Source organism: Saccostrea cucullata, unplaced genomic scaffold, assembly GCF_032062105.1.
Source record: "Saccostrea cucullata isolate Sc308-1 unplaced genomic scaffold, CSIRO_AGI_Scuc_v1 ctg972, whole genome shotgun sequence".
NCBI classification, from domain to species: Eukaryota; Metazoa; Mollusca; class Bivalvia; order Ostreida; family Ostreidae; genus Saccostrea; species Saccostrea cuccullata.
The window spans coordinates 1-24,376 of record NW_026940563.1 but is presented as its reverse complement, the minus strand read 5'-3'; the positions used below and the strand labels follow the sequence as shown (position 1 = coordinate 24,376).

General features: G+C 33.4%; 2 protein-coding genes across 2 annotated transcripts in view; both read left to right on the top strand.

Moving 5' to 3' along the window:
• Window positions 1-9,053, top strand: part of LOC134255618 (uncharacterized) — a 59,520-nt gene extending 50,467 nt beyond the window's left edge. The window contains exons 26-30 of the mRNA XM_062738142.1: window positions 1,061-1,322; window positions 2,233-2,318; window positions 6,228-6,276; window positions 7,015-7,143; window positions 8,401-9,053. Of these exons, the coding sequence (XP_062594126.1) occupies window positions 1,061-1,322; window positions 2,233-2,318; window positions 6,228-6,276; window positions 7,015-7,143; window positions 8,401-8,670 (796 nt within the window). The 3' untranslated portion in view covers window positions 8,671-9,053. The remainder of the gene's footprint in view (window positions 1-1,060; window positions 1,323-2,232; window positions 2,319-6,227; window positions 6,277-7,014; window positions 7,144-8,400) is intronic.
• A 4,922-nt stretch (window positions 9,054-13,975) lies between these two features.
• LOC134255616 (uncharacterized) lies at window positions 13,976-18,125 on the top strand (the record flags this gene model as incomplete). The annotated part of the gene is made up of 6 exons (XM_062738141.1): window positions 13,976-14,166; window positions 14,507-14,588; window positions 14,741-14,774; window positions 14,953-15,018; window positions 17,228-17,276; window positions 17,904-18,125. Coding segments are annotated over exons 1-6 (466 nt in total), but the record flags the coding sequence as incomplete, so codon positions are not given.
• Between the last annotated feature and the right edge of the window lie 6,251 nt (window positions 18,126-24,376).

The following is a 24,376-nucleotide window of genomic DNA, read 5'->3' as shown; positions in this document are numbered from 1 at the left end:
AAACTTCGAGAGATCAAGAGTTCGAGTTTTCAAGAGTCCGGATTTTTCCGAGTTTGTTTGACAGGTTTTAAAATTAGTCATATCGGATGTGTTGATTTTCATGCAGTTCTTACCTTTTGCACGTAGTCTTTACAAAACAACGATATGTTTTCGTATTTTAAGTGAATATTTATTTAACTGAGTAAACGAAAAAATGGACATCGTCAGTTCGTATTCCTGAATTTTTTTTTATCAAACGGATATCATTCTACTCATTCGTTATATGAAAAAGGCATAGACCAGTGTCGCGTGGTACATAGCATTGTGACTTTTCCAAACATGTGCATTGAACGAAATTCTGTATGTATTTGTCCAAAAAAAGTCGTCATATTGACAGCAAGACTGTTTCTGAATTTTCATATTTCGTTAAACTTTGAAACTGAATCGAAATAAAAATTTAATTCATCAATTCTTTCGTCTCATAATCTGCATACAATTTCTCAGCGACACTACGTTTCTGAATTATCGTAAAAAAAACGATGATAATTATTTTGATAGCATATAGGCACCATAAGATTAGTTATAAATCAATTATAACCTTGCAGAATAAGTGTCACCTGAATAAACATCCCGTTTCAGGAGACCCGCGTCTTCTGCCTGGGGTCATTAAATGTCCAGGTAAAGTTGCTAATTATGTAACTTTGTATACACATAGCCACTTCGAGGTATCAAGGGTGAATTTCAATAGAATATGAACAGCGGGACTGCAATTTTACTTCGAGAGATCAAGGGTTTCGAGAGATCAAGAGTTCGAGAAATCAAGAGTAAATTTGCTTAGTTATATAGGGAAAAAATTCGGGACCGAAGACTCACTTCGAGCGATCAAGAACTTCGAGAGATCGAAGTTCGAGCCATCAAGAGTTACCTGTATAAGGAATTTTCATGTAAAAACATTATAGATAAAAAAAGTAATAATAATTTCTTTCTCCATTTTCTAAGGCTTTTTAACTTCTTTAATATTTTTCTGTCTTTAAAAGGGAATTTAAAATCACGATTTGCTCAATGTTATTGTTTTGAATAGTTTGTGCACCCAGCAGGCCTTGCGAATTACAAGTTGTATTCATGAGGCGGATACCAAACATGACAAGAAAAAGGCTAGAAATGATGAGAGGGATGCAGAAGTGCCTGGACATCAAATTAACCACGCTGGAAGACTTTTACTAAATCATGGATACTTGTCAGATGCAATAAAGACACAAAATAGCGTGTACTTAAATGATGAGATAGTCAAGAATGTCATTAACAAGATGTGGTACAATAGCGAAAGTATCTCTTTTCGAAGAGTAAGTAATTTTCACCAAGCTTTATTGCTCTATATGGAAGAATGTATGTTCGCAGCTAGGTTAATAAAGGCCGCCCATAGAAATGCGCCTCATATTATTCTGACAAAGTAAATATTTTTATCAGCATGAGTTGATAAATAGGAATAATTATATTTATACTATACTATTTGCATATTATATATACATGTAGGATCCTTCCCGAGGTCGGCCAAAGTAACTTCACGTGCATCAGCTTTTTGACATGTGACGTGTTTAAAATTAAAGGAAATGTACATTTTACAAAGATCCTTAAAGTATGTTCTTTGAGTTTTTTAAAAGACAATATGAACTCCAAAACTAGAACCGTCCAAAAGGGTCGAAATACCCCACGCTGGGTTTTTCAGGTGCCAAATCAAGAATATTTTATGGAATATTTTATGGATCTAAGAGAAGAGAAAAATGATAAAACATTTTCGGTGCAGATATAATTCTCATTATATTCTTTGTGATTGAAATGAAGGTGCAGCCTAATAAAAAAATTGAATACAAGAGATAAACAACAGACAAAATCTATGAACTTTTTCTGTCAGTGACCTCGAACTTGCATTTATAACCTTGGTTGAAAGACATGAATTATGATTTTTTTTTCTGTCAGTTTCCTTGAACTTGCACAAATGACCTTTAGTCAAAGTCATGACACATTCTCAGTCAAAATGGGAACTCACCATGTTTATCCTTAAGAAAGATAAAAACCAGGCACAAATTATGATATTTTTCTTCAAGTATCCTTTCCGAAAAGACCTTGGGTTAATAATGTCTATATTTTCTATTATAAAGCTGTTTAAAAACGAATTGATAGGTCACATATATATATAAATAATGTTACTGAAAAAAGAAATACATAAAGTAATGATTTTTGTTTTGCTTCCAGGGTTTACTTTTTCTGTTCCTCACCCTGTTTCATTTTGTGTTGTTGCCAGTGTTGATGATCACGATGGAAAACAGGCCTTTGCAGTGGTACAATTGCATAAAATTGCTTTAATTTTATTTTCTATTCAATTTGTTATTATGGTCATGCCATTTGTTTTGAGACGTCAACTTGGAGCTTTTGGATCCAACCCGTCTGAATTAATTTACTTTGATCAGTTAAGATTATACTCAGTATATTTCTTTTCAACACTACACTGTACATATACATGAACTTTGTGAAAAGTGCTGTGAACCTTTATATATTTTAATTTTTTATTGCTATAATTGCACTTTAGCTGTTTCCGAGCTTATCTTTTTGAGTACAAGCTCATAGGTTAAGAGTGAGAACAAAATCTGGTACCTAAAACAAAAAAATTACTAACCCAGCTTAGGAGTAACAACGAATCAATCGAAATTTAAAGTTTTTATGTAGAATGCACCTTAACTTAGTCTGTGACAAAAGCTCCAATTCATCATCAGCCTGGTCGCTTCAATTAGCGTTTTGTGTTCTTTGCTTCTTTTCTGTTTTTATTTCAGGAAAAACATGCTTTTAACAAGTAACTATTTTCATGTTCTTTCATTGAGAAAAATCTAAATTATGATCAGAACCAGTCGCAAAATTATTTTTTGCGACATTTTCTCTCTTTTTCTAACACAGACCTTCACGCCGGCATATTTATCATGAAACACTAAGGCGCTTCATGAAATATGCCGACCTAAAGCGTCATAGTTTCATGTCATCATGAATCTTCAAAAATGAATTCCTAAATTGTACAAAATGTAACTTGATCAGCATCTAACTGCGTACAAACTGCGTCAACTTTAACGATACGTCTAATGACGTCACGTTGACAATGCCATCAGTGAATCGTTTATATCTTGCTGTGTGAACTTCAACTAACGAGAAAACTGCAAGTAGTAAATATTTAGTTTTGAGTATAAAAGTTTAAATTAGCAAATATTTTTATTTTGAAAGAAGATGGGTGTATTTGGCTATTAATCAGCAGGAATCGTTTGTACGAATCATTAATGGTTTAAATGTCCAAGATTTGGTTGGGTGAACAAAGTTGGTCATAGTTTACAAACACAGCCATAGGATTTTTCTATCTATTATTTTGAAATACCTTGTCAGATTGTAACGTTTATTATCAATTTTTCCTAAGAGTTACAATAACAAAGTAATGATTCAAAACAAAAAAAAAAAAAACATATAAAATTAAAGGCATAGATGATAAGTGTACCTGTACATCATAGAATATATAGAAGATTGGAATTGATTTCGCTCTAGAACCAAACTAAACGAGAATATATGTATCTTAATTCAAAAATTCAAAATTTTAATACATAAGTACATAAAATGAAACCGATAAAATAATTGATTGTTTGCATTTTAAATGGAAAAAAATTAACGCCCCATGCGAGGCTCAAACCAAAACTTTTCACGTCTAGTGCACTGGAAGGTAGCCCATATTACTGAGCTATCAACGCTACACAAACAGTACGTTTTTAACAGGACAAAGAAGCATCACATATACACAGTTGGATTTTTTTGAAAAAAGTTCATTTTTTTATGGTCTCTTGGTCTTCTCTCCATTTTTTACAAATGTATATTCATTTCTTTGAATTAAAATGCAACCATTCCTCACGATAAATTAAAGTCCAGGTTTTTTGATATCATTTACAGCTGCTTTTTCATTAAAAAAATGAGCTCGTAAATTCACTTACCTCGTCATTGGTCATTCGCAAAATTATTTTAATAAAACACATTCTGATTGCACACACATGTACTCTGAAGTTTACTTCAAAAAGATGCTTGACTTTCTGATTGACAGTATCTATGTGGTTTTTGGAGACCAGCTCTCCCAACAGTCTATTGGAATTCCAATGGGTACCAATTGCGCTCCGTTATAAGCAGACTTATTTTTGTATTCATATGGAGCAGAATTTATGCAAAATCTTATGCGTGAAAAGAAGAAAACAGTTGTTTTGGCCTTCAACTTGACATTTAAATTTATCGACGACGTATTGTCAATTAACAATGGAAATTTCCATTCCTATATCGATACGATATATCCTGGCGAGCTTGAGATAAAAGATACCATCGAGTCTGACACATCTGTTTCATACTTGGATATTTTACTTTAAAGAAGACAATAATTCTAATCTAACAACCAAGCTCTTTGATAAAGGTTATAACTTTAACTTTCTATCGTCAACTTCTCTTACCTATGCAACAATATACCTTCATCATCTGCATACGGGGTTTACATATCTCATTTGATTCGATACGCTAGAGCATGCTCTACGTATGAACAATTTCTAAAAACGAGGTAAATTATTGACAAACAAGTTGATGAAACAAGACTATCAGCAGTTTTGTTTAAAGTCGTCATTTCGTAAGTTCAGTGGTCGATACCATGACCTTGTCAGCAAATACAATTTATCATTGAGTCAAATGCTGGCTGACATTTTTCATACTAATTGTTAGTCCATTATATATACACTGAATTGACGACGGATTTTTCTGTTTTTTCCCGATCATCACAAGGAGTATACGGCGGGTGTGACCGGTCGGCAGGGGATGCTCACTCCTCCATGGCACTTGATTCCACCTCTGATGTTTTGGAGGTCCGTGTTTGCTCTACTCCTATTTTGAATTGTTTTATGGACTTTGATATTGATTACTGTTCGTTATCTCCATATCCTTTACACATATAACATTTCAAATTCATGGAGAGAAAACCTAGGAAATTAGAAAAACGTGTTTAAAAACGTACCATTTTGTATGAAATGTCTGATCTAGCCAATTTTCAAGTTATTAGCTCTACTGGTCAGAGACCAGAAGAGCTTATGCGATAGTAATGCGTCCGGCGTCCGTCCGTCTGTCTGTCTGTAAACAATTTTTCAAAATGCTACTCCTTCTGCAGTTTTGGTCCGATTTCAATATAACTTAGCACACAAGTAGACTACACTAAGATACATAATTCTGTGCATCGGTATTTGATTTCGATGAACGATTGTTGCCATGGTAACTAAAATTAGAAATTTCTTTGAAAAACATTCAAAATGCTACTCCTCCTACAGTTTTGATCTGATTTCAATAAAACTTGGCACACAAGTAGACTAAATTAAGATTCATAATTCTTTGCATCTGTTTTTGATTTCTATAAACAGTGTTGCCGTGGTAACTAAAAATAGAAATTTCTGTGAAATTGTTTCAAAATGCTACTCCTCCTACAGATTTGGTCCGATTTCAATATAACTTGGCACACAAGTCGACTACACTAAGATACATAATTCTGTGCATCGTTTTTTGCTTTCGATGAACGGTGTTGACATGGTTACTAAAAATATAAATTTCTGTGAAATTCTTTCAAAATGCTACGTCTCCTACAGTTTTGGTCTGATTTCAATATAACTTGGCACACAGTAGACTATAATAAGACACAAAATTCTGTGCATCGGTTTTTATTTTGATGAGCGGCAAGGATCATTTTTTTATTTATTGCTATTTTAAAGTCTCAAGTCCCAACTGCTACTTTTCTCTTCCTTTGTTTTAAGTATAAACCAGTAGAGCTACAGTCTCGACAGAGACTTCTGGTTTTTTAGCAAATCAAAATTCACTTTCGGGAAAATATTTTCCTTTCTTATTGTACATGAACTTGATTAATAAAAAAAGAATGTTAAAATTTCATGTGACATGTCGAAATTTTTTTTAATTTTCAATTACGCCCATATTCCTGCCAAATGCACATTATCAGCGCTTTAATTTTTTTTATCCTATGATTGCGTTCTCCGTTTACAAAGCATACTATATGTCATTTTTTAAAAATGATTTTTGCCTTTTGTCATGATTACTATCTGGTACAGCTTTCCAGCTTTAAAATTTCAAGGTCTTAATTATAATAATCAGAAATTATGGAAATATTAAATTTAATTACGACTTTTAATTTCCAGGTTATACAGACAATACAAAATCCCTGCTATGAAGGTTCTACTTAATGCTGTATGTATTTTTAAATAGTTTAATTTTCAATGTATTAAATAATGTAAAATTGCTTTTAAAATATTTTACAAAGAGTAATCTCCTTATCTTACTCGGAAAACAGTGTTTGCTTGCACCCCCTTTCGGTTTCAGAATAATGTGGTCCTCCACCTCATGTACATTAATCATTTTGACATCGGATTGCTATGTTTACCTGATTTAATACAGGGCTCATGCACCTTTTCCAACTATTCTAGATCTGTTTCCAGGGCCCCACTGTTCATAATCTGTACAGCTTAAACAACTTAAATACTCCAATATGGTTGTCTAAATTAATTGAACTTCCATTTTGAAAGTATGAATGTTGCTAAAAACCATTTTAAAAGCGTAAGCAAAAAAAAAATAAAAAAAAAAGAAATCATTTCTAATGATTGTCAAAGAAACTGAATTTTATCATCGTTGAAATACAATTGAAAATTTTAGCTTTAATTTGCCTAAATGACTTAAGACATTAATATGAATATTCAAAATGTGCATATGAATAATACACAATTGCACGTAAGTTTCTTTTAGTTAGACTGTAAAATGATACACGAGAAGTATCAGTATTCGCTATTTTCCCCCTTTTGATTTATTTTTTAATCTAAACCATGTGCAATTTTCTTGGATATGATTACAGTTGACTTACAATTACACAATCATTTGTAAATATTTTTAGCAGCAAATGTTAATTTGTCTGTATAATATCTTCCATAACAGTTTGGCTGGTTGACTGTTTTAACAGCATTTACCTACATGTTACTATTTGGTTTTACCGACGGAATCACAACATGTGATTGGTTTTTGATTGGATGGATGGCAAGTTTTTTCCTTGACGAATCAAAACAGGTAAAATAATTTTAAGTACTCTCTAATATGAACATGATGAACCTCAAACAAATAATGACCACAAAATTTTGTTGGCATTTGTAGATAAACATCTATAACATTTCACATTCGCGATCAATTTCATTGAAAAAAGACCAAAAATTAAATTTATTGATTTCAATTACTGTCCATCTTCCTTTCTGTCTTTTCAAACATGATGGAATTTCCGTCTCCACCTAATGAGCGGATTGTTTTTAAAAATGGAATTGGTTTCACAAACTTTTTCAATTTCCCGTAAACTAAATATTAATTTGTTTAAATATAAACTGCACATTATTTATCTTTTTTACATGCTTTTTGGATTTTTTTTTTAAAGAATCACTGTCTAGTTAATATAGTATGCCAAGGCATCAACGATAGGGGGAAACATGAAATAATTTGCATAAATTATTTAATGTCTTCCACTATCGTTGATGTCCCTGGCATACTGTACTAACTATACAGTGATTCTTTATGTTTCCATTTCATTGTTAAATCAAATTTTCTATTGGTGAATACATAACTATACTAGCGATCAAGTGTGTTGGCCAGGGAATCCACCTGACAATTGTATTCACCGATAGTACAAAAAAAAAATTTATCAAGCGTAAAATTCCTGTAGTATACGTATAGTAACCCATAATGCAATTCTCATTCATCTGATTTGTCAGTTAAAGTTAATCTGACGCCCAAAAAATATAGTCCCGGTTCCCATGTAATATTTGTCAAAAAAGAAAATTTAATTCTGGACAGCAGAAAATTGTATCATAGAGAATTCTTATAATTTAAACTTGATTGAATTCAAGAGAGATCGATTAAGTACATATCTACAGAATGATATTATAGGGTTGTGAGAACTATATCGCAACATAATAGCTTTTCTGTTTACCGTGTCTCCAAGTGCTAGTCATTTCCTGGCCACATTTCCGTGAATGATTTACCCTATCTCGTTGAAGTCTGGCTAACTCTCGCCAGAGCCACTGTCAGAGCTACTCTGAATTCATCGGGTTTTATAATTTGCAGAACACAGAAAAATTAAAGGTTCCGAACACATTAGTAGGAGTGCATATGATTTAAAATTTCTCGAGAGGGAGGTTAAGCAGTATATAATCAATTAATCAATGTATGCTTTTTACCTTCACATACATTTAGCAAATACATCTGTTAACTGTCCATAGCAATTTATCAGATAAATCTTAAACAGCAATAGAGACAAACATGTAAGTATATATTTTGCAGATTGCTATCTCATTACGACGAAAAAGATTTAAGGAATATGTGAATGACTGGTGGAATCGATTGGACTGGATGTCAATGGGAGCATATCTTGGCGGAATGCTGCTTAAACTTGGCGAAGGGGAAGTATTTCGTACCGCATCAAAGACATTTTTTGTTTTGACATTTATCCTGATGTGTATCAGATCTCTTAACATGCTGATGATATCGGAAATAATTGGAGCCAAGCTTGTGATGATTAAGAAAATGGTATACCACAAATACGAGGGGTGATCAAAAGTTCGCGAACTATCTCTATATCTACAAAACCACAATTCAGATTAGAATGAAATTCGGTACACACGTAGCCAAACACAAGGTCTATAAATAGCATATACTGAATAAAGTTTTTCTCCTTGTTTGTGACGTCATAATGTGAATATGACGTCACTATGTAGGTCACTTGTAACGAAAAATGGTTGTCTCAGTCGAACTCGTTCAACAAATCACTGTACAATTTATTGTATATCTTAGAAATCCCTCTGCAGTATCACATAATAATTTGTACATAGTTTATTAAGATAAACGAGTTCCTATAAATTCAATTAATGATTGGATTAATCGTTTTAGTGAAGGAAGACAGATGGTTAAAAATGATACTTGTCATCTTGCCCAGTGAAAGCAACTTTGAAAAGATATGTGTTATTAATTAATTTATTAATTTGCAATCAAAGACCTCCAATTTACAATTTGAAAAATAGTTGAATATTTGAACAATAATATAATTATTAAATACCTAAGATATCGTTTACTATAGATTTTAAACATATTAGATATGATAAAAAGGAGGCACCCATTCTCTATCATCCTTGAATAAAGGTCTCTCCCGAGACAGAAGATTTGTGTTTTAATGGTCGGCATGCTTATTTTTGGAAAGGATATTCTTATCCATCCATTCTCTTGCCGAGATTTGACCATTTCTGACAAACGAACTGTTCTTGTTATAAAAATTAACTCACATAGAAAGAAATATAAAACTCAGAAAAATCTTTCAACTTTTGTGACAGAACGCTACAGAGGGGGTCACGTGACCGCAACTATCACGTGATTCGCGCATGCGCAGAACGGTGGTTGAGGTGCATTAAAATCGGAGAGGATTAATTTAAAATATAATCAACATTGAAACCAAATATTGTTTCTTTTATGGAAGTTATTCATTTAGTTCGCGAACTTTTTGATCACCCCTCGTACACAGTTAATTACACTGACAGATACACAATTAATAACACTGACAAATACACAATTATTTTTACTAACAAATACACAATTAATTACACTGACAGATCCACAATTTATTGCTCTGACAAATACACAATTAATTACACTGACTTTCTATCTTGTAACTTTGCAGTTGGTTATTAACAAAACAAAATACAGCGAAGTAGAGTCTAAGAATATCAAGAGAAATCAACTTTGCGGATTATTTTCTTTTTTATACCTTTCCAACCATAATCAAATAAGAACTCTTCTTAAAAGAATAAAAATGGTCATTTATGTAAAGTGCAAAAAATGACAGTGAATCAAAAGCACAATAAATTAACATGTCCAAACTTAAGTAACTAAAAGCAACTAAAGTTATATACATCACCATCAAAGAGATAAGTAAAGTCAAGTTTGTATCGTCTTGTATGTGGGTTTTTTTTTCTCATTCTCATTAGTTTAAATATATATCGTCAAGGTATATTTATTGTTACATTTTAAATAAGGGGTGTTACGAAAGTTCATTTCAAAAAGTAGTACTTGACCAGGGACGTAGCAACAGGGGGGGCCAGGGGGGGGGGGCGGCCCCCCCCCCCCCCCACTTTTTTTGCCAACGATACTTTTACTATTGAAAATGTACATTGAAAGGCAGGTTGGCCCCCCCACTTTATACTAAAGTAAAGTAATGGGAAGGAAATGTAGTATTGTAAGCTTAAAAAATGGATATTGAAAGGGACTGGTAGTGAAAAAAATTTGTCTGCTCCTAGGTATTGTGTGTCGTGCGTCGTGTGTTAACATTTGAACATTTTCAGCTTCTTCTCTGAAACCGCTGCACCAATTTCAACCAAATTTGGCATAAAGCATCTATGGGTGAAGGGGAACAAAAAATTGTGAATTTCGTGATCCCTGCCCCCCTGGGGCCTGAGGGGTGGGGCCAAAACCAATAAAAAATTAATGCAATCTTAAAAAATCTTCTTCTTTACTCCTGGACATCAAGCAGGCAAACTGTTGGAATGATTGTAATCAGCAAGGGTGCCTCTACCAAAATTTTGAAATTTATGGCCCTGGGGTTAGGGGTTCTGGTGTTAGGGCGGGGCTAAATAAGTATATAGTGAAAATGCATTATTTCTTTGAAAATCTTTTTCTCTGCTCCTGGGTATGAAATAAACCAACTAAGTACATAGTTATGATGAGCAAGAGTACCTCTACCAAAATTGTGAATTTTATGGCCCCAGGGTCAGGGGTTCTGATGTTAGGGCGGGGCTTTATTGATTATATAGTGAAAATGCATGAATTCTTTGAAGATCTTCTTCTCTGCTCCTAGGTATTAAATAAACTAAGTGCATAGTTATGATAAGCAAGGGTGCCTCTACTAAAATTGTGAATTTTATGGCCCCAGGGTCAGGGGTTATGGTGTTAGGGCGGGGCTCTATTTTGAATATATAGTGAAAATACATGAATTCTTTGAAAATCTTTTTCTCTGCTCCTAGGTTTTAAATAAACTAACTAGGTGCATAGTGATGATGAGCAAGAGAGCCTCTACTAAAATTGTGAATTTTATGGCCCCAGGGTCAGGGGTTCTGGTGTTAGGGCGGGGCTCTGTTGATTATTTTCTAGTGAAAAAACATGAATTCTTTGAAATTTTTTTTCTCTGCTCCTACGTATTAAATAAACTAAGTACATAGTTATGATGAGCAAGAGTGCCTCTTCCAAAATTGTGTATGGCCCCAGGGTCAGGTTTTCTGGTGTTAGGGCGGGGCTCTATTGATTGTATAGTGAAAATACATTAAATCTTTGAAAATTTTCTTCCCTGCTCCTGGGTATTAAGCAGATGAACTGCCTATATAGTTATGATGAGCAAGGTTCCTAATCTTCCGTAATTGTGAATTTCAAGGCCCCAGGGTCAGGGGTACCATAGAGGGAGGGGGGCTGTACTTATATACTGAAAATGAATGAATTGTTTGGAATCTGTTCCTTGGTATTAATCAAATATTTTTGAAAAGCAGGGATGCCTTTTCAAGAATTGTGCAATGTGTGGATCTAGGCCTAAGGGTCAGGGTTCATGTGTTGAAATGCATTTTTTGTTCCTCTACCCTGCCTATGGGTATTAAGTAACCAAACTAAGCAACTGCTAAGTGTATAGTTATGATGATCAATGGTGCCTCTTTCAAAATTGTGAATGCCATGGCATCTGGCTTAAAACGTGTATCAAGTTCAATCACTGGAAAGTTGTTGCATAATGCTCAGGTGACCTATAAGGCCCTTGGGCCTCTTGTTTTCGTTATAGTATTTAATCTGTACCGTGTTTTTTTTCTTCAGTTCATGGACACATTTGCTTTCTTGACAATTATGACGGTGGTAAGTGGTTGCTACAGCGTGTCTTACTACGCCATTCTTTTTACGGACAACTCTGATTTGAACTTTACCGAAGTTGAAAGAATTATCCGGAATGGGTTTTGGATTTTATTTGGGGAGTTGTCCCTTGAATATGATAGATGTAAGACTTTTATTATTGTATATAGTATTATAAACAAATTGTATGCATGAATCTTCCTCTTATTTTTTAGTATATTCTTATGCGCAAGAGTTTGACCATGCTACAACGAAAAATAGTGGGATGAAGAAGGGGGTGGGGGCAAACGATCTTTATATAAAAAGATCCATATCTAAATGACAGCCAAATGCTAAAAACATATGGAGCGGTCAGTCTACCCCCCCCCTCCCCCTCATTCTCCGTACTTTACGTAATGTGTAAACATAACTGCGTGATCTCGCATTAAAACACCAATATTTTTCTACAGTTATAAAAGAATGCTTTTCTTTTTACTTCTGTTTATTGTTTATAGTGTTCGATTATTTATCTTTCACATTGCTAATAACAATTGAAATAATTTAATTAACGCTAAATAAATTATTTAAACCTTTGTAAAAAATTGGTTCTGTGACCAACATGAGGGATAGTGACGCAACGATAAGAATAATAATTTGAGAATAAATGTTTTTGTTGTATTTTGTAAATTCCACAATCTGCAATGCACATATACATGTAATATCTATCTATCTATTATTCAGTATTTTTTCTCATTTATTCCATGATCTCTTCTTGTCTCTTACTTGATCTCACGATCAAGGATATAAGATAGACTTGTGTTACTAATTAAAGATTCTAAAATGCATATCAATTCTAAAAAAAGAAAAATCTGTAACAAATACAATAATGCTAATTCATAGTCTGACCTAATGTTCTGAAAGAAAAAAAACTTTATGTATACTGTAATAACCGCAAGACCTAATAATGCCATGAAAAAAAGATTTATTTTATACACTGCAATAAAACATATTTGATATAGGGGGTTGACTCTAGAGTAGGATATAAATTCCAGTGGAAAGTCTGCTCTGCTCAAGTGCAGAATCACACCCATTCCTCTTTCCCGGAGAAATCTTACTCTAGCGTATCCGGGGTAAATTCATATTATCATGAAAATCCTTCTCAAAAACACTGCATACATTATTAAAAACAAACATACAATTATTGACAATTGATGATGTCAACCCGTAACCAAACGGACCTGGCCATGGTCAGGAATTGGTAGACCGAGGCCGAAGGCCGAGGTTAACCAATAACTGACCAAGTCCGTATAGTCACGAGTAGTCCGAATTCAAAAGTCAATAGCCCTTTTATTAAATGATCAGGAATTTTAAAACACTTGAGAAACTTTAGTTACTGTCTACATCAAACATAAACACTCATTATATACAGTAATGCATAGTGTAACAACACGTTAAATTTATATTTAAACAGGTTAACAAGTACTTGAAAAAGAAAAAAAAATAATATTATTAAACAATACTCAACCATTTACTAATAAGTATTTAAATATCCTCATATTGGCGTCTGCTGTCTTTATATTCACAACGACACATGTTTTAGAACAGACAATTTGATGAGTTGAAAATACTATACAGAAATCTATGACTGGTCAAGAAGGAAAACCCGAATAAACCTCCCGATTCTTTCTTTGAGGTGAACTCACTCTAAGGTACATCTCAGGAAAGACCGTCTAGACCATTCAGAAATCATCAAAATTCCTGATTTTCTAATAATCATGTAAATAAACCTTATATTTTTGTTAGACAGGCATGAAGTATTTCACATTTAAGAGTCTCCTACATTTACTGATGCTTTACATCACAGCAGATGAACATTCGATGACCTTAACAATATCACTTTTTTTCATTTTAGCCACACATTTGAGAAGGTTCATGAAAAAAGCAAGTTTTATTGGTCGCAACTGCAAACAGATTTTCTGGAAGAATACAGTGTGAAGAGCATTTTCCCAGTTCACTTCCAACTTGTAGCTTTATCCGTTTGTTTGGTCCATTTCATTTTTTGGTGCCCTTTTCATTTCTTATGGTCAGTCTGTAAAGATTGTAGAGATGACGTTTCCGATACCGATTCAGATTATGATGATTATTTTTATGACGATGATGACGATGATGAACTTGACCAAAGTCCCATGTTTGTGAGGGGTTAGTTTAAATTTTTAAAAAATAATAGAATTGCACGATAAGCTTTAGAGCCAAAAGATGCTCTTTCTTGGTAAAAAAAAAATGTGAGTCTGATTTGATCAAAACGTGGACTGAATTTGCTAAAGATGCGATGTGTTCTTGGCTAATGTTCTACTCTGACAAAGAGTTTTCACATATATAAAATAATATCGATTTATTAAAAAATAATTTCTTTTGTGAAAATAGGTACCTTGAAAGATATATCTTTGTTTCAGGACATTTTTCTGCCGATTATATCTATAGTAATTCTACATTATTGTTATTTTGAAGTACAGGTAATCAAACTTCTGTTTCTTTTCAGTTTTCCTATATGACACAAACTTCGATTTACAATTAAAGAAAACACGTGATGCAGAAGGCCAAGCTGCTATAAGAGCATCGGGGTACTTTTTTAAACTTATTTTTTTTTATGATGATCAAATTAAAAACAAATTGTAAATTACGATAGTGTCTCTATACTTCCATTTGGTAAATTATTTTTATAAACAGATCGCATAAAGTAACATAGAATTTCTCTTATTTGTATATTATGAAGAAAACTCGAAGTGACAGATGAAGACAAGTTTACGGTAGGTTCCTATAAATATATTTTTGTATTATAACGTTTTGAATGTACTTACAAGTACTGTACATGTTTTCACCAAATTATGCAGTATGCTCATATTTAATGTATATATAATGTACTCATATTCAAATAGATAAAGAAATCAAAAGGTATATTACTGCATTAAAAAATTATTTTGTCAGTTGCTCCAGAGGAAGATAAAACGGCAAAAACAGACCATTAAAGAAATCCATGACCATACCTCAAAGGTATTTCTTTTTACATGTATTACCCTGTGTCAGTGGTTCAAATTACGATGAAAATCCTTTTGTTTTTATCGATTTTCTTATTCTTTCTTTTCATCAATATTTTGCCCGGTTTATAATTTGAGAACCCTTTGGTCGTTGACAAGTAGAGCTGAACAAGAGGCCCACTGGCCTTTAAGATCATCCAAAACATTATGTGACAACTTTCCTACAATTAAATTTGGTTAGAGGTTTAAACCAAAAGGCAATGATATTCTCATTTCTTAGAAGGCATCATTACTCATCATATTATTATACTTAGTATGCTTAGTTAGGTTCCTTTATACCCATTTGCAGAGTAGGGAACAAACAAGTAGTTATAATCAGGAAAATCAATAATACCCCTCCTCAGGACCTCCTGACAATTGGACAACAAATTTCATAGTTTTTGGAAAGGCACCCTTGCTTATCATGTATAATCAGATTTCAAAGCATTTATTCATTTTCAATTCATAAATCCTCACAGCCCCTCTTTTTGGTACTGCTGACCCAGGGACTTTGAAATCCACAAAACATGGAGAAGGACCCTTGTTTTTCATAGCCATGTAGGTAGTTCATCTTCTTAATACCCAGCTAGTAGCAGAGGTGAAGATTTTCAAAATATTAATGCATTTACACTATAAAAACAATAGAGCCCTGTCCTAGCATCAGAACCCCTAGCCCGCCCTCAGACTTATCTGGTCTGTATTCTCTTGTCAGTCAAGTAAATTAAGGTCCATCACTGGGTATTTGAAATTGATTGACATTTAGCTACCTGTCCCTGTGTATAACTCTTTCACCCTGTTTGAAACTCGAAGCCAACATAAAATTAACTCTCAGTCTTCTGATGTAAACCGCATATATTAAATGTACCAGCGCAATAAGGACGCAATTTCAATGCCAACCATTTCAGCTTGACTATAATCTATTATAATTGTCTGTATTACAAATATGTCATTAAAAAATCAAGTTCGTCTCATAATGACTCAGTTAAATAAATAAAGCTTGTGTATATTATTCCTTTTCATGAAGAGGGGCGGCGAAAATTTTACGATAAAAAAGAGAAGAAAAATAAGCTTGTAACATTTTTTGCATGTAATGGATAGTAAAGATTAGAGCAAAAGCAATACATTTATGTTTCGTTTTAAGTTGGTTTATCATAATATAATGTACTCAAAATGCAGAACTTTACGATACCATTGCGTTCGCAAATTTTCACAACAGAACACATTTTTTTCTGAAATAGGACTATAAGACTTTTTATACAGACTGGAAGTAACTGTTACTATTGGTCGTGATCGAAGCTCTAATTGCCCCTATATTTCCGATAATTATAAAAAAGTTGTTAAAGATTTAAGAGACATGCAAGGATTAATATATTACCTTTGAAATTGTGTAACACAGACAGTTTATTGCCTCTTCCTGGGATTGAAACTGGAACCTCTAGCTTTCCAATCCAGTGATTTACAAATTGAGCTAAAGGATTAACCCACTAGCCCAAGCAAGTAGGATGTCATGTATTTTACACATTTACATTGTCCCCCTCCAGATAATGAGATATCATCTCTTTTGGAGTGTCAACACTTGTGGGGCGAAGTTCTAGGGGAAATCACTCTCACCCGCCAGAGAACACCAGGGTCCCAACGTTGGCGCGAAATGTAACGGAGACAATTTATTGCCTCTGCTGAGGATTGAACCCGGGACCTCTGGCATTCCAGTCCAGTGCTCTACCAATTGAGTTTAAGGGTTAACCCACTAACCATGTATCTTACACTACTACAATTGTACTGTACGTAATATTTTTTTAAATGAACTCAACTCATTACAACTGTGACATACTATGTAAGGTACCTACTGTAGACTTCTTTACAAAAGTTGGCCGGTGAGATTTCTTCTTATTTGATATTAGGCTCAAATTATGCAATTTAACAATCATCATTAATTACTGTTGATATTTTCTATTTTCAATGTTGAGATCTAATAATTTCATGATGAAATATAGGCCAAACAAGCTGTACAGATAATGCTCGTGGACCTCCTGTGTTGTTTTGTGTGAAGTGATAAGCGCTTCGCACGATCTAAACGACCACCAATGTCTCTGGGTATCATGCACGTCCCTTACCTTACCTGAAAAAAAGGTGCGTTTAAAAATCTCGGCCTTTATTGGCTTTACTTAATTTCACCTCTTTTTCAGATTTTGTCAGAGATAAGAGAGATGAAAAGAGATAAAAAGCCCTCAACTGGTTAGTATATCGTTAGAATTACGGAATAGTTAGTGTTTTGTTTGTTTTTTTCTATTTCTCTTCAACCTTGAACAGCCCCGTGGGGACCCGGGTTAGAATAGGTCCTCAGTACCCCCTTGCTTGTCATAAAAGGCGACTAAATGGGGCGGTCCTTCGGATGAGACCGTATAAACCGAGGCCCCGTGTCACAGCAGGTGTGGCACGATAAAGATCCCTCCCTGCTCAAAGGCCCTGAGTGCCGAGCATAGGCCTAAATTTGCAGCCCTTCACCGGCAATGGTGACGTCTCCATATCAGTGAAATGTTCTGGAGAGGGACGTTAAACAGTATACAATCAATCAATCAATCAACCTTGAACATTTTTTTTTACATCGACCCTATTTAAATACATGCAAACATTTACATATCTTCTGTTTGTCTAACCGAAATTGTAAGCATAAAGTTTTTTTTTGTATGATTTTATGTAGAGAACTCTATGTTGTGAGTGTGTAAGTGTTTTCATTCCTGTCACATGCAAGCCATATGACCAAAATATTTCAAATTTTCTTTAAACATTGCATGTCTCTTTTATCGAATGAGACTTTAAACAACATATAATTTACGTGTTACATGTATCTTCAAATTTCAGACTCAACATCATCAGATGAATCGGAGGAATCGGATGAAATCTACGGTAATTTTTTCCATGTTTCCTACAGTACTGACCAGACTCAACTTCATAGACGTGCTAAACTAGGGTCTGCTTCGCTTTCGCTAAGAGTCAGATATTTTAGAATTTGGGTACGCACTGGGTCACTGCGTTCGCCTGAAGTCAGCTCTGGTTGTATTATTTACATGTCGCGAACCCAATGTTCGTTTTTACTCAAGACTGTAGCGGACACCGTTTAGCCTACAACAACGTCGCGCACGGTATTGCCGTTGATTCTACAGCTTAACGCACTTTTAACTCGCATGGATTTTCGAACGAAATAAAGTCACATTTTTTTTGCAATAAAACTTAAGGGGGATGTACGGCCACCTTTAGTGTAGTGAGAACGAAATGTAAACATTTCTTCTAATGACTAAAATACATAACTGAATGCATGTTGTGCATATATAATCTATACTTTTGCAGAAAAATGCTTTTGATATGCTCCTTATAACTGCGCAGCCACAGAATTCAGCAAAGCCTAAAAAAATCCAAAAAAATACGCAAACTGTGCATTAATGTTCTCTCTACAACCATTTGTTGAGAAAATGTCTAAATTTTGCACTTTTAAATGATAATTTCAAGTTCAAAAAAAATGTATCGTTGTCTTCAAAAAGAGTGTAAAGATTCATGACAGTAGTTCATGGATAGCAGCACGTGGTCTATTTTTAGTACAGAATTTTGTTTTCCAGACCTCTTCTTAATATGGAGGGACATAACAATCTTTAAAATGTAGAAGAGAATTACAGTTGCAAAATATTTCAAATAATATGAACACTTTTAAAAGAGGAAATGTGTTATAGTGTTTCTTGAAGTTATTTATTATTTAATATCATTATTGTACAGTTGTTAAATAGTGTACGTATTGATATAAAAAAAATCTTAAACTCTTTGATTCCAGGTAAGGAAAAATGAGCACCATCAAAGTTAAAAATAAAGAGTTTGTAAGTCACAGATAACTTATATTATCTATCAAAAGTTTAATTATCACCATTGAATCACAAAGAAATTAAACACATAAAATCGATATGAATGACCTTGTGTTAGTACCTACTAGTAGGAGGGGTGATCAAAAAGTTCGCGAACTATCTCGATACATGTGTATCTATAAAAAAAAATTCAGATTAGAAACAAATTTGGTGCACACACAACCAAACACAAGTTCTTTAAATAGCATATGCTGAATAAAGTTTTGCTCACAATGTGAAAATGACGTCATTATACAGGAACTTGTGACGAAAAATGGTTGTCTCAGTGGAACTCGTTCAACAAACGACTAAAATATTTATGGTATATCTTAAAAATGCCTTTGAAGTAGCGTATAAGAATTTGTTCACAATATATCAAGACAAATGACTTCCTATAAATTCAATCAATGGTTGGATAGATCGTTTTAGTGAAGGAAGGCAGATGGTTAATATAATACTTGTTATGTTGCCCGGTGAAAGCAAGTTTGAAAAGGGATGTGTTTTTAATTAAGCAATATGCTATCAAAGACCTCCATCATTCAGCGTGGGTTAGAAGATTTAATGAATAAAAAAACTTTTTTTTCTAATTGCCCATTTTGTCAAAATTACAATTTTACAGAGTAAAGAAAAAAAATCAACATAATTAAATATTTTATACCATCTTTAAAATGACGTTTGCTGGTCCTCCAAACTCAGGGAAAAATTATTGGGTCGATATTTATAGGTGAGAAAAAAATTCCTTAAAATCTAAACATATTTGTTGATGGAAGAAAAAAAATATCGTGTAATGGGATGTAAAAAAAAAATTGAGTCGGGCCATTTGGGGGGGGGGGGGGGGCTATATCCTCTCACTGTTTTGTGCGATGATAGACATAGCATATGCAATGGACCTTTCTTTGCAAGCATTGTTCTTGCTTCTAAATTTCAAAGAAACAGCTTCGTCTGTTCAATGGGCGAGAGCTTACAACGTTGTCAACATAATGAGACATGATGCTTTTTTATGTCCAAACATTACTCCATACAATGTGTGGGTCATTGCAAACAATCTAGCTTTATGTGAGGTGCCTGAAGGAAATCTTATAACTGCCTATTTTTCTGTCTAACTGCTGAACAAAATAGACATATGTACCAACTTTTCGAATGTAAGACATGTAATTACAATTTGTTTTTCATGCACTGCATATTGTTTAACTTTTTCAAATTAAATGCTAAGCATCCTCCTTGCAGTACCCCATTTGAAAATAACTTCTATCGCCACAGAAAAAAGACCCGACGTAAACACATATGTTTAGGACATTTTTTATCTTTTTTCTTGAGTTTTAAAGAAATCAACAAATTATCAAGACTTGTTCCATGAAAAATTAAATATAATCATGGTAATAAACGCATTCTATCCACTGCAGATATATGCACATGCCAAGCACGTGCTCAGTGGAATAATATTAACAAGGAAATTCGAGCTGTAAACAGAACAGTTTTTCCCGATTTGCTGGAGTGGGGTTAAAATCGCGTATTTTCATTATTCAGACGATGCGATGCAACAAATAACAGTAGTAAATAATATACCATAATGATTATTACTTAGCAATTTCTTGTCTTGATGTTATTATGGTCGCATTTATTCTAAAATCAATGTTATTCGAACTCTGTATGACAGAGTAATGGCGGACGAAATAAACACATGGCCTCAGGAAGACTACCATATGAAAAATCAAATTTTCAAGAATTATGGATAATGACAAGAAAAAAGCGAAACAAATGGTTGTAGCCATATTATCAATGAATCAAACTAACACCATTTTCAATGCATTTTTCATCTCGTGAATGCTGTAGCTGCGCAGTTCTAACATGATTAAATTCCTCCTAATTAAAACACATTAAACTTAATTATTTACTAATTTTGGTCTCTAACAGTAGGTAATTAGTGCATTAGCACTTTGAGTAACTTTGGGCTAGTTTAGTGGAGTATTAAGCGCATTCTTGGTATTTCTTATTTTACACCAGACTAGATCCAATATGGCTTGTACATCCCCCTTAAAATTATCGAGTTTCAGTACGAGACATAATCTTTATATTATTAAATATTTTATGTTTAAGGTACATATTCTCTCAAATCATTATCTAAAGTTTTAAATGTCAATGTTCTAAAAAGGAATTGATCCATAAATTGTATGATGTTAAAAGTGTGCAGTTCTACCATGGAAACCAGTCGAGCAGATGAGAAATACTTCTTCCATCTTGCACTTTAGTGTCATATTAATGTATAGAAAGTACAGAGGATACATGAACTGCACTGTTTCTGTATTAAGGCAAGGCAAAAGTATGCTTTAAAATGAACGGATACAAAGATGGTTGCATTTGACGAAAAACCATGAAACATTTGGAAACTCTCATTTTATATCATCCAAGAGTATATAAAAATCCTACCAATTATTATATGTGAATTATGTTTAAAGTAATGGAATATGATCAAAATTAAGTTATAAATCGTTTTTAAAATATATTTTGTTGTCATATTACACAATTTTACATTATAGCTATGTGACCTTAATTTATGCAAAAACCATGTGAATTTAAAAAGTGCGTTGAGCTGTACATACTGTCAAATTATCACCCATCGTCGGATACCCACACGTGTGATCTTACTCTTAACTCATTATCAGTGGACAAACTCGCCGAAAAATCGTCGTATGTAACTAGTTTGTGTGTATCATTTGATTGGCTGTTGCTCAATTTTTTTCCGTAGGTAACACTCCGATTGCTAATAAGTCCGTTCACCTGTGCATTTTGCAGATTTGAAAGAGGTACTCTCTATATATTCAGAATGTAAAATCTGACTTGTTTTAACGTCAGTGAATATATTGAATTGCCTTTAGTCGTTCTAAATTAAACTTCGCACGTGCGTCAACATATTTCTAATCAATGGAAAAAAATAACGTATTTTCAGAAAATTGAAGAATTCCAACCTTCTGACTGGTTGTCTATAAAAAAAAACACATTAGCATATTTTACGGCGATATTTCAGCGGTCCACGATTAGTGAGTTTAGACGTTATGAGCCGTGAGTATCCGACGATGATGCTAAAAGTTGAAGTACAAGTGTTCGAATATACATAATACATGTATTTTTCATATAAAGAAAAATTGTTCAAAATATACATGCATAAATTGCTCCTGTTAGTTAAATTACTGATAGAAAATAAATAATATCATCCACTGCATCGTTCTCATTCTAAATAGCATCACGGTTCAACAAATATGAATGTAGAACGTTAATGTCTTTAAACATCCCATTCACCAATGTACTCTTTTGACGAGAACAAAGTTTACAATCGTTACCCCCCCCATAATTGATTTTTCCCCATGACATGTTTGTTTTCCCTGAAATTCTGATTGTGCTAGGAATCCCATTTTGAACGATTATTAATTTTGCTGATAGTAAAGTCCAAACACATTTAAAACTTGAAACAATCCCCCACTCTGAGAAAATATGTTCTGAATTTTCAAAATTTCAAATTTCACGGAAAAGTTATATTTTTCTAAATTCATGTTCTCCGTAACGTCATCTTCAAAAATTTTTATTGTTTTATTTTACAAAACGACTTGTCATTTCACATTTGTTATTTCAAAGTTGACAGTGAAGCATATTTAGTTGAAAATGGGTTTACTTCGCTTCAATGATATGTTAAAATGTGAAATCTATTTCATTGTCTAAAAAACGAAATCTGAGCCCATTCTATTTGAAAATCGAATTTTTCTGCAAAAAAATGTACGCTTCAACAAACCCGTTCATTTAAATCACACTCAAAGACAAAGATAACGCATATACTTCGTACGACGTAGCGTAGTGGTAAACACGGTCGGTCTTGTGCAAACCCTGCGCCATGGAGAGAGTTCGAATCATATGTAAAGCTTTTTCTTTTTGTTTTCACATATTTTAAAAACGTGAGTAAAAAAATAAGTTAATAATAAAATATCAAAACAATGAAGTACAGAATTAAATGTGTAAAATATGATATAAACCATATAATTTTAATAAGTATAGCTTTCATTAACTTTTAGAATTGAGATATGTCTTTTCGCAGAGCAGGGGATAGACATGGCCTTGTACGCCTCCATTCTTAAAGTAGACATTCAATTTTGCTCTTGTTTTCATTAAAAGGTTAAGTTTTTTTTTATTATTTCCTTAAATATAAGGTTTAATTCATACACATATTCCAAAAAGAAAGTTTTAAACCTGCAGAAAAATTTCAATTTTATGTAGAACAGAATTTTTTTATATAGAATGAGAAAAAAACAAACGGAAGTATCGATCAAAAATGAATAAAATTCTTTGATCTGCATATTCCTTAGCGAGGGAGTGTAGAAAATCGAAACATGGGTCTGTTCTCTGTTAGATTGTGTCTGGTCAGTGCTTAAGGTCTTAGTTCTATTGGTAATTTTGAGCAAACAGTCTGAAATGTGCTATGCTGCAATCTGGTTTTACATCTTTTGTTTTATATTTTGTCGATCAAAAAGTTATAAAAAGGATCTGGTTTTTAGCTCTACTGGTCAGAGACCAGAAGAGCTTAAGCGAAAGTAATGCTCGGCGTCTGTTCGTCTGTCCGTAAACAATTTTTCAAAATGCTACTCCTCCTACAGTTTTGGTCTGATTTCAATATAACTTGGCACACAAGTAGACTACACTAAGATACATAATTCTGTATATCGGTTTTTGATTTAATAAACGGTGTTGCCGTGGTTACTAAAAATGGATATTTCTGTGAAATTTCTTTCATAATGCTACTCCTCCTACAGTTTTGGTCTGATTTCAATATAACTTGGCAAAAAAGTAGACTAAATTACGATACATAATTCTATATATCGGTTTTTGATTTCAATGAACAGTGTTGCCGTGGTTACTAAAAAATAGAAATTTCTTTGAAATTCTTTCAAAATGCTACTCCTCCTACAGTTTTGGTCTGATTTCAATATAACTTGGCACACAAGTAGACTACACTAAGGGACATAATTCTGCGTATCGGTTTTTGATTTCGATGAACGTTGTTGCTGTGGTTACTAAAAATAGAAATTTCGAATTCTTTCAAAATGCCATTATTCCTACAGTTTTGGTCTGATTTCAATAAAACTTGGCACACAAGTAGAATACACTAAGGTACATAATTCTATTTATCGGTTTTTGATTTCAATGAACGGTGTTGCCGTGGTTACTAAATATAGATATTTCTGAGAAATTCTTTCAAAATGCTACTCCTCCTACAGTTTTGGTCTGATTTCAATATAACTTTACACACAAGAAGACTACACTAAGAATAGAAAGAGACTTTATCAAGGGTCATTTTTCGATTTATTGCTGTTGTAAAGTTTAAATTCCCAACTGCTTAAGTACTTTCACCTCCTTTGCTATAAGTACAAACCAGTAGAGCTTCAGTCTCACAGAGACTTT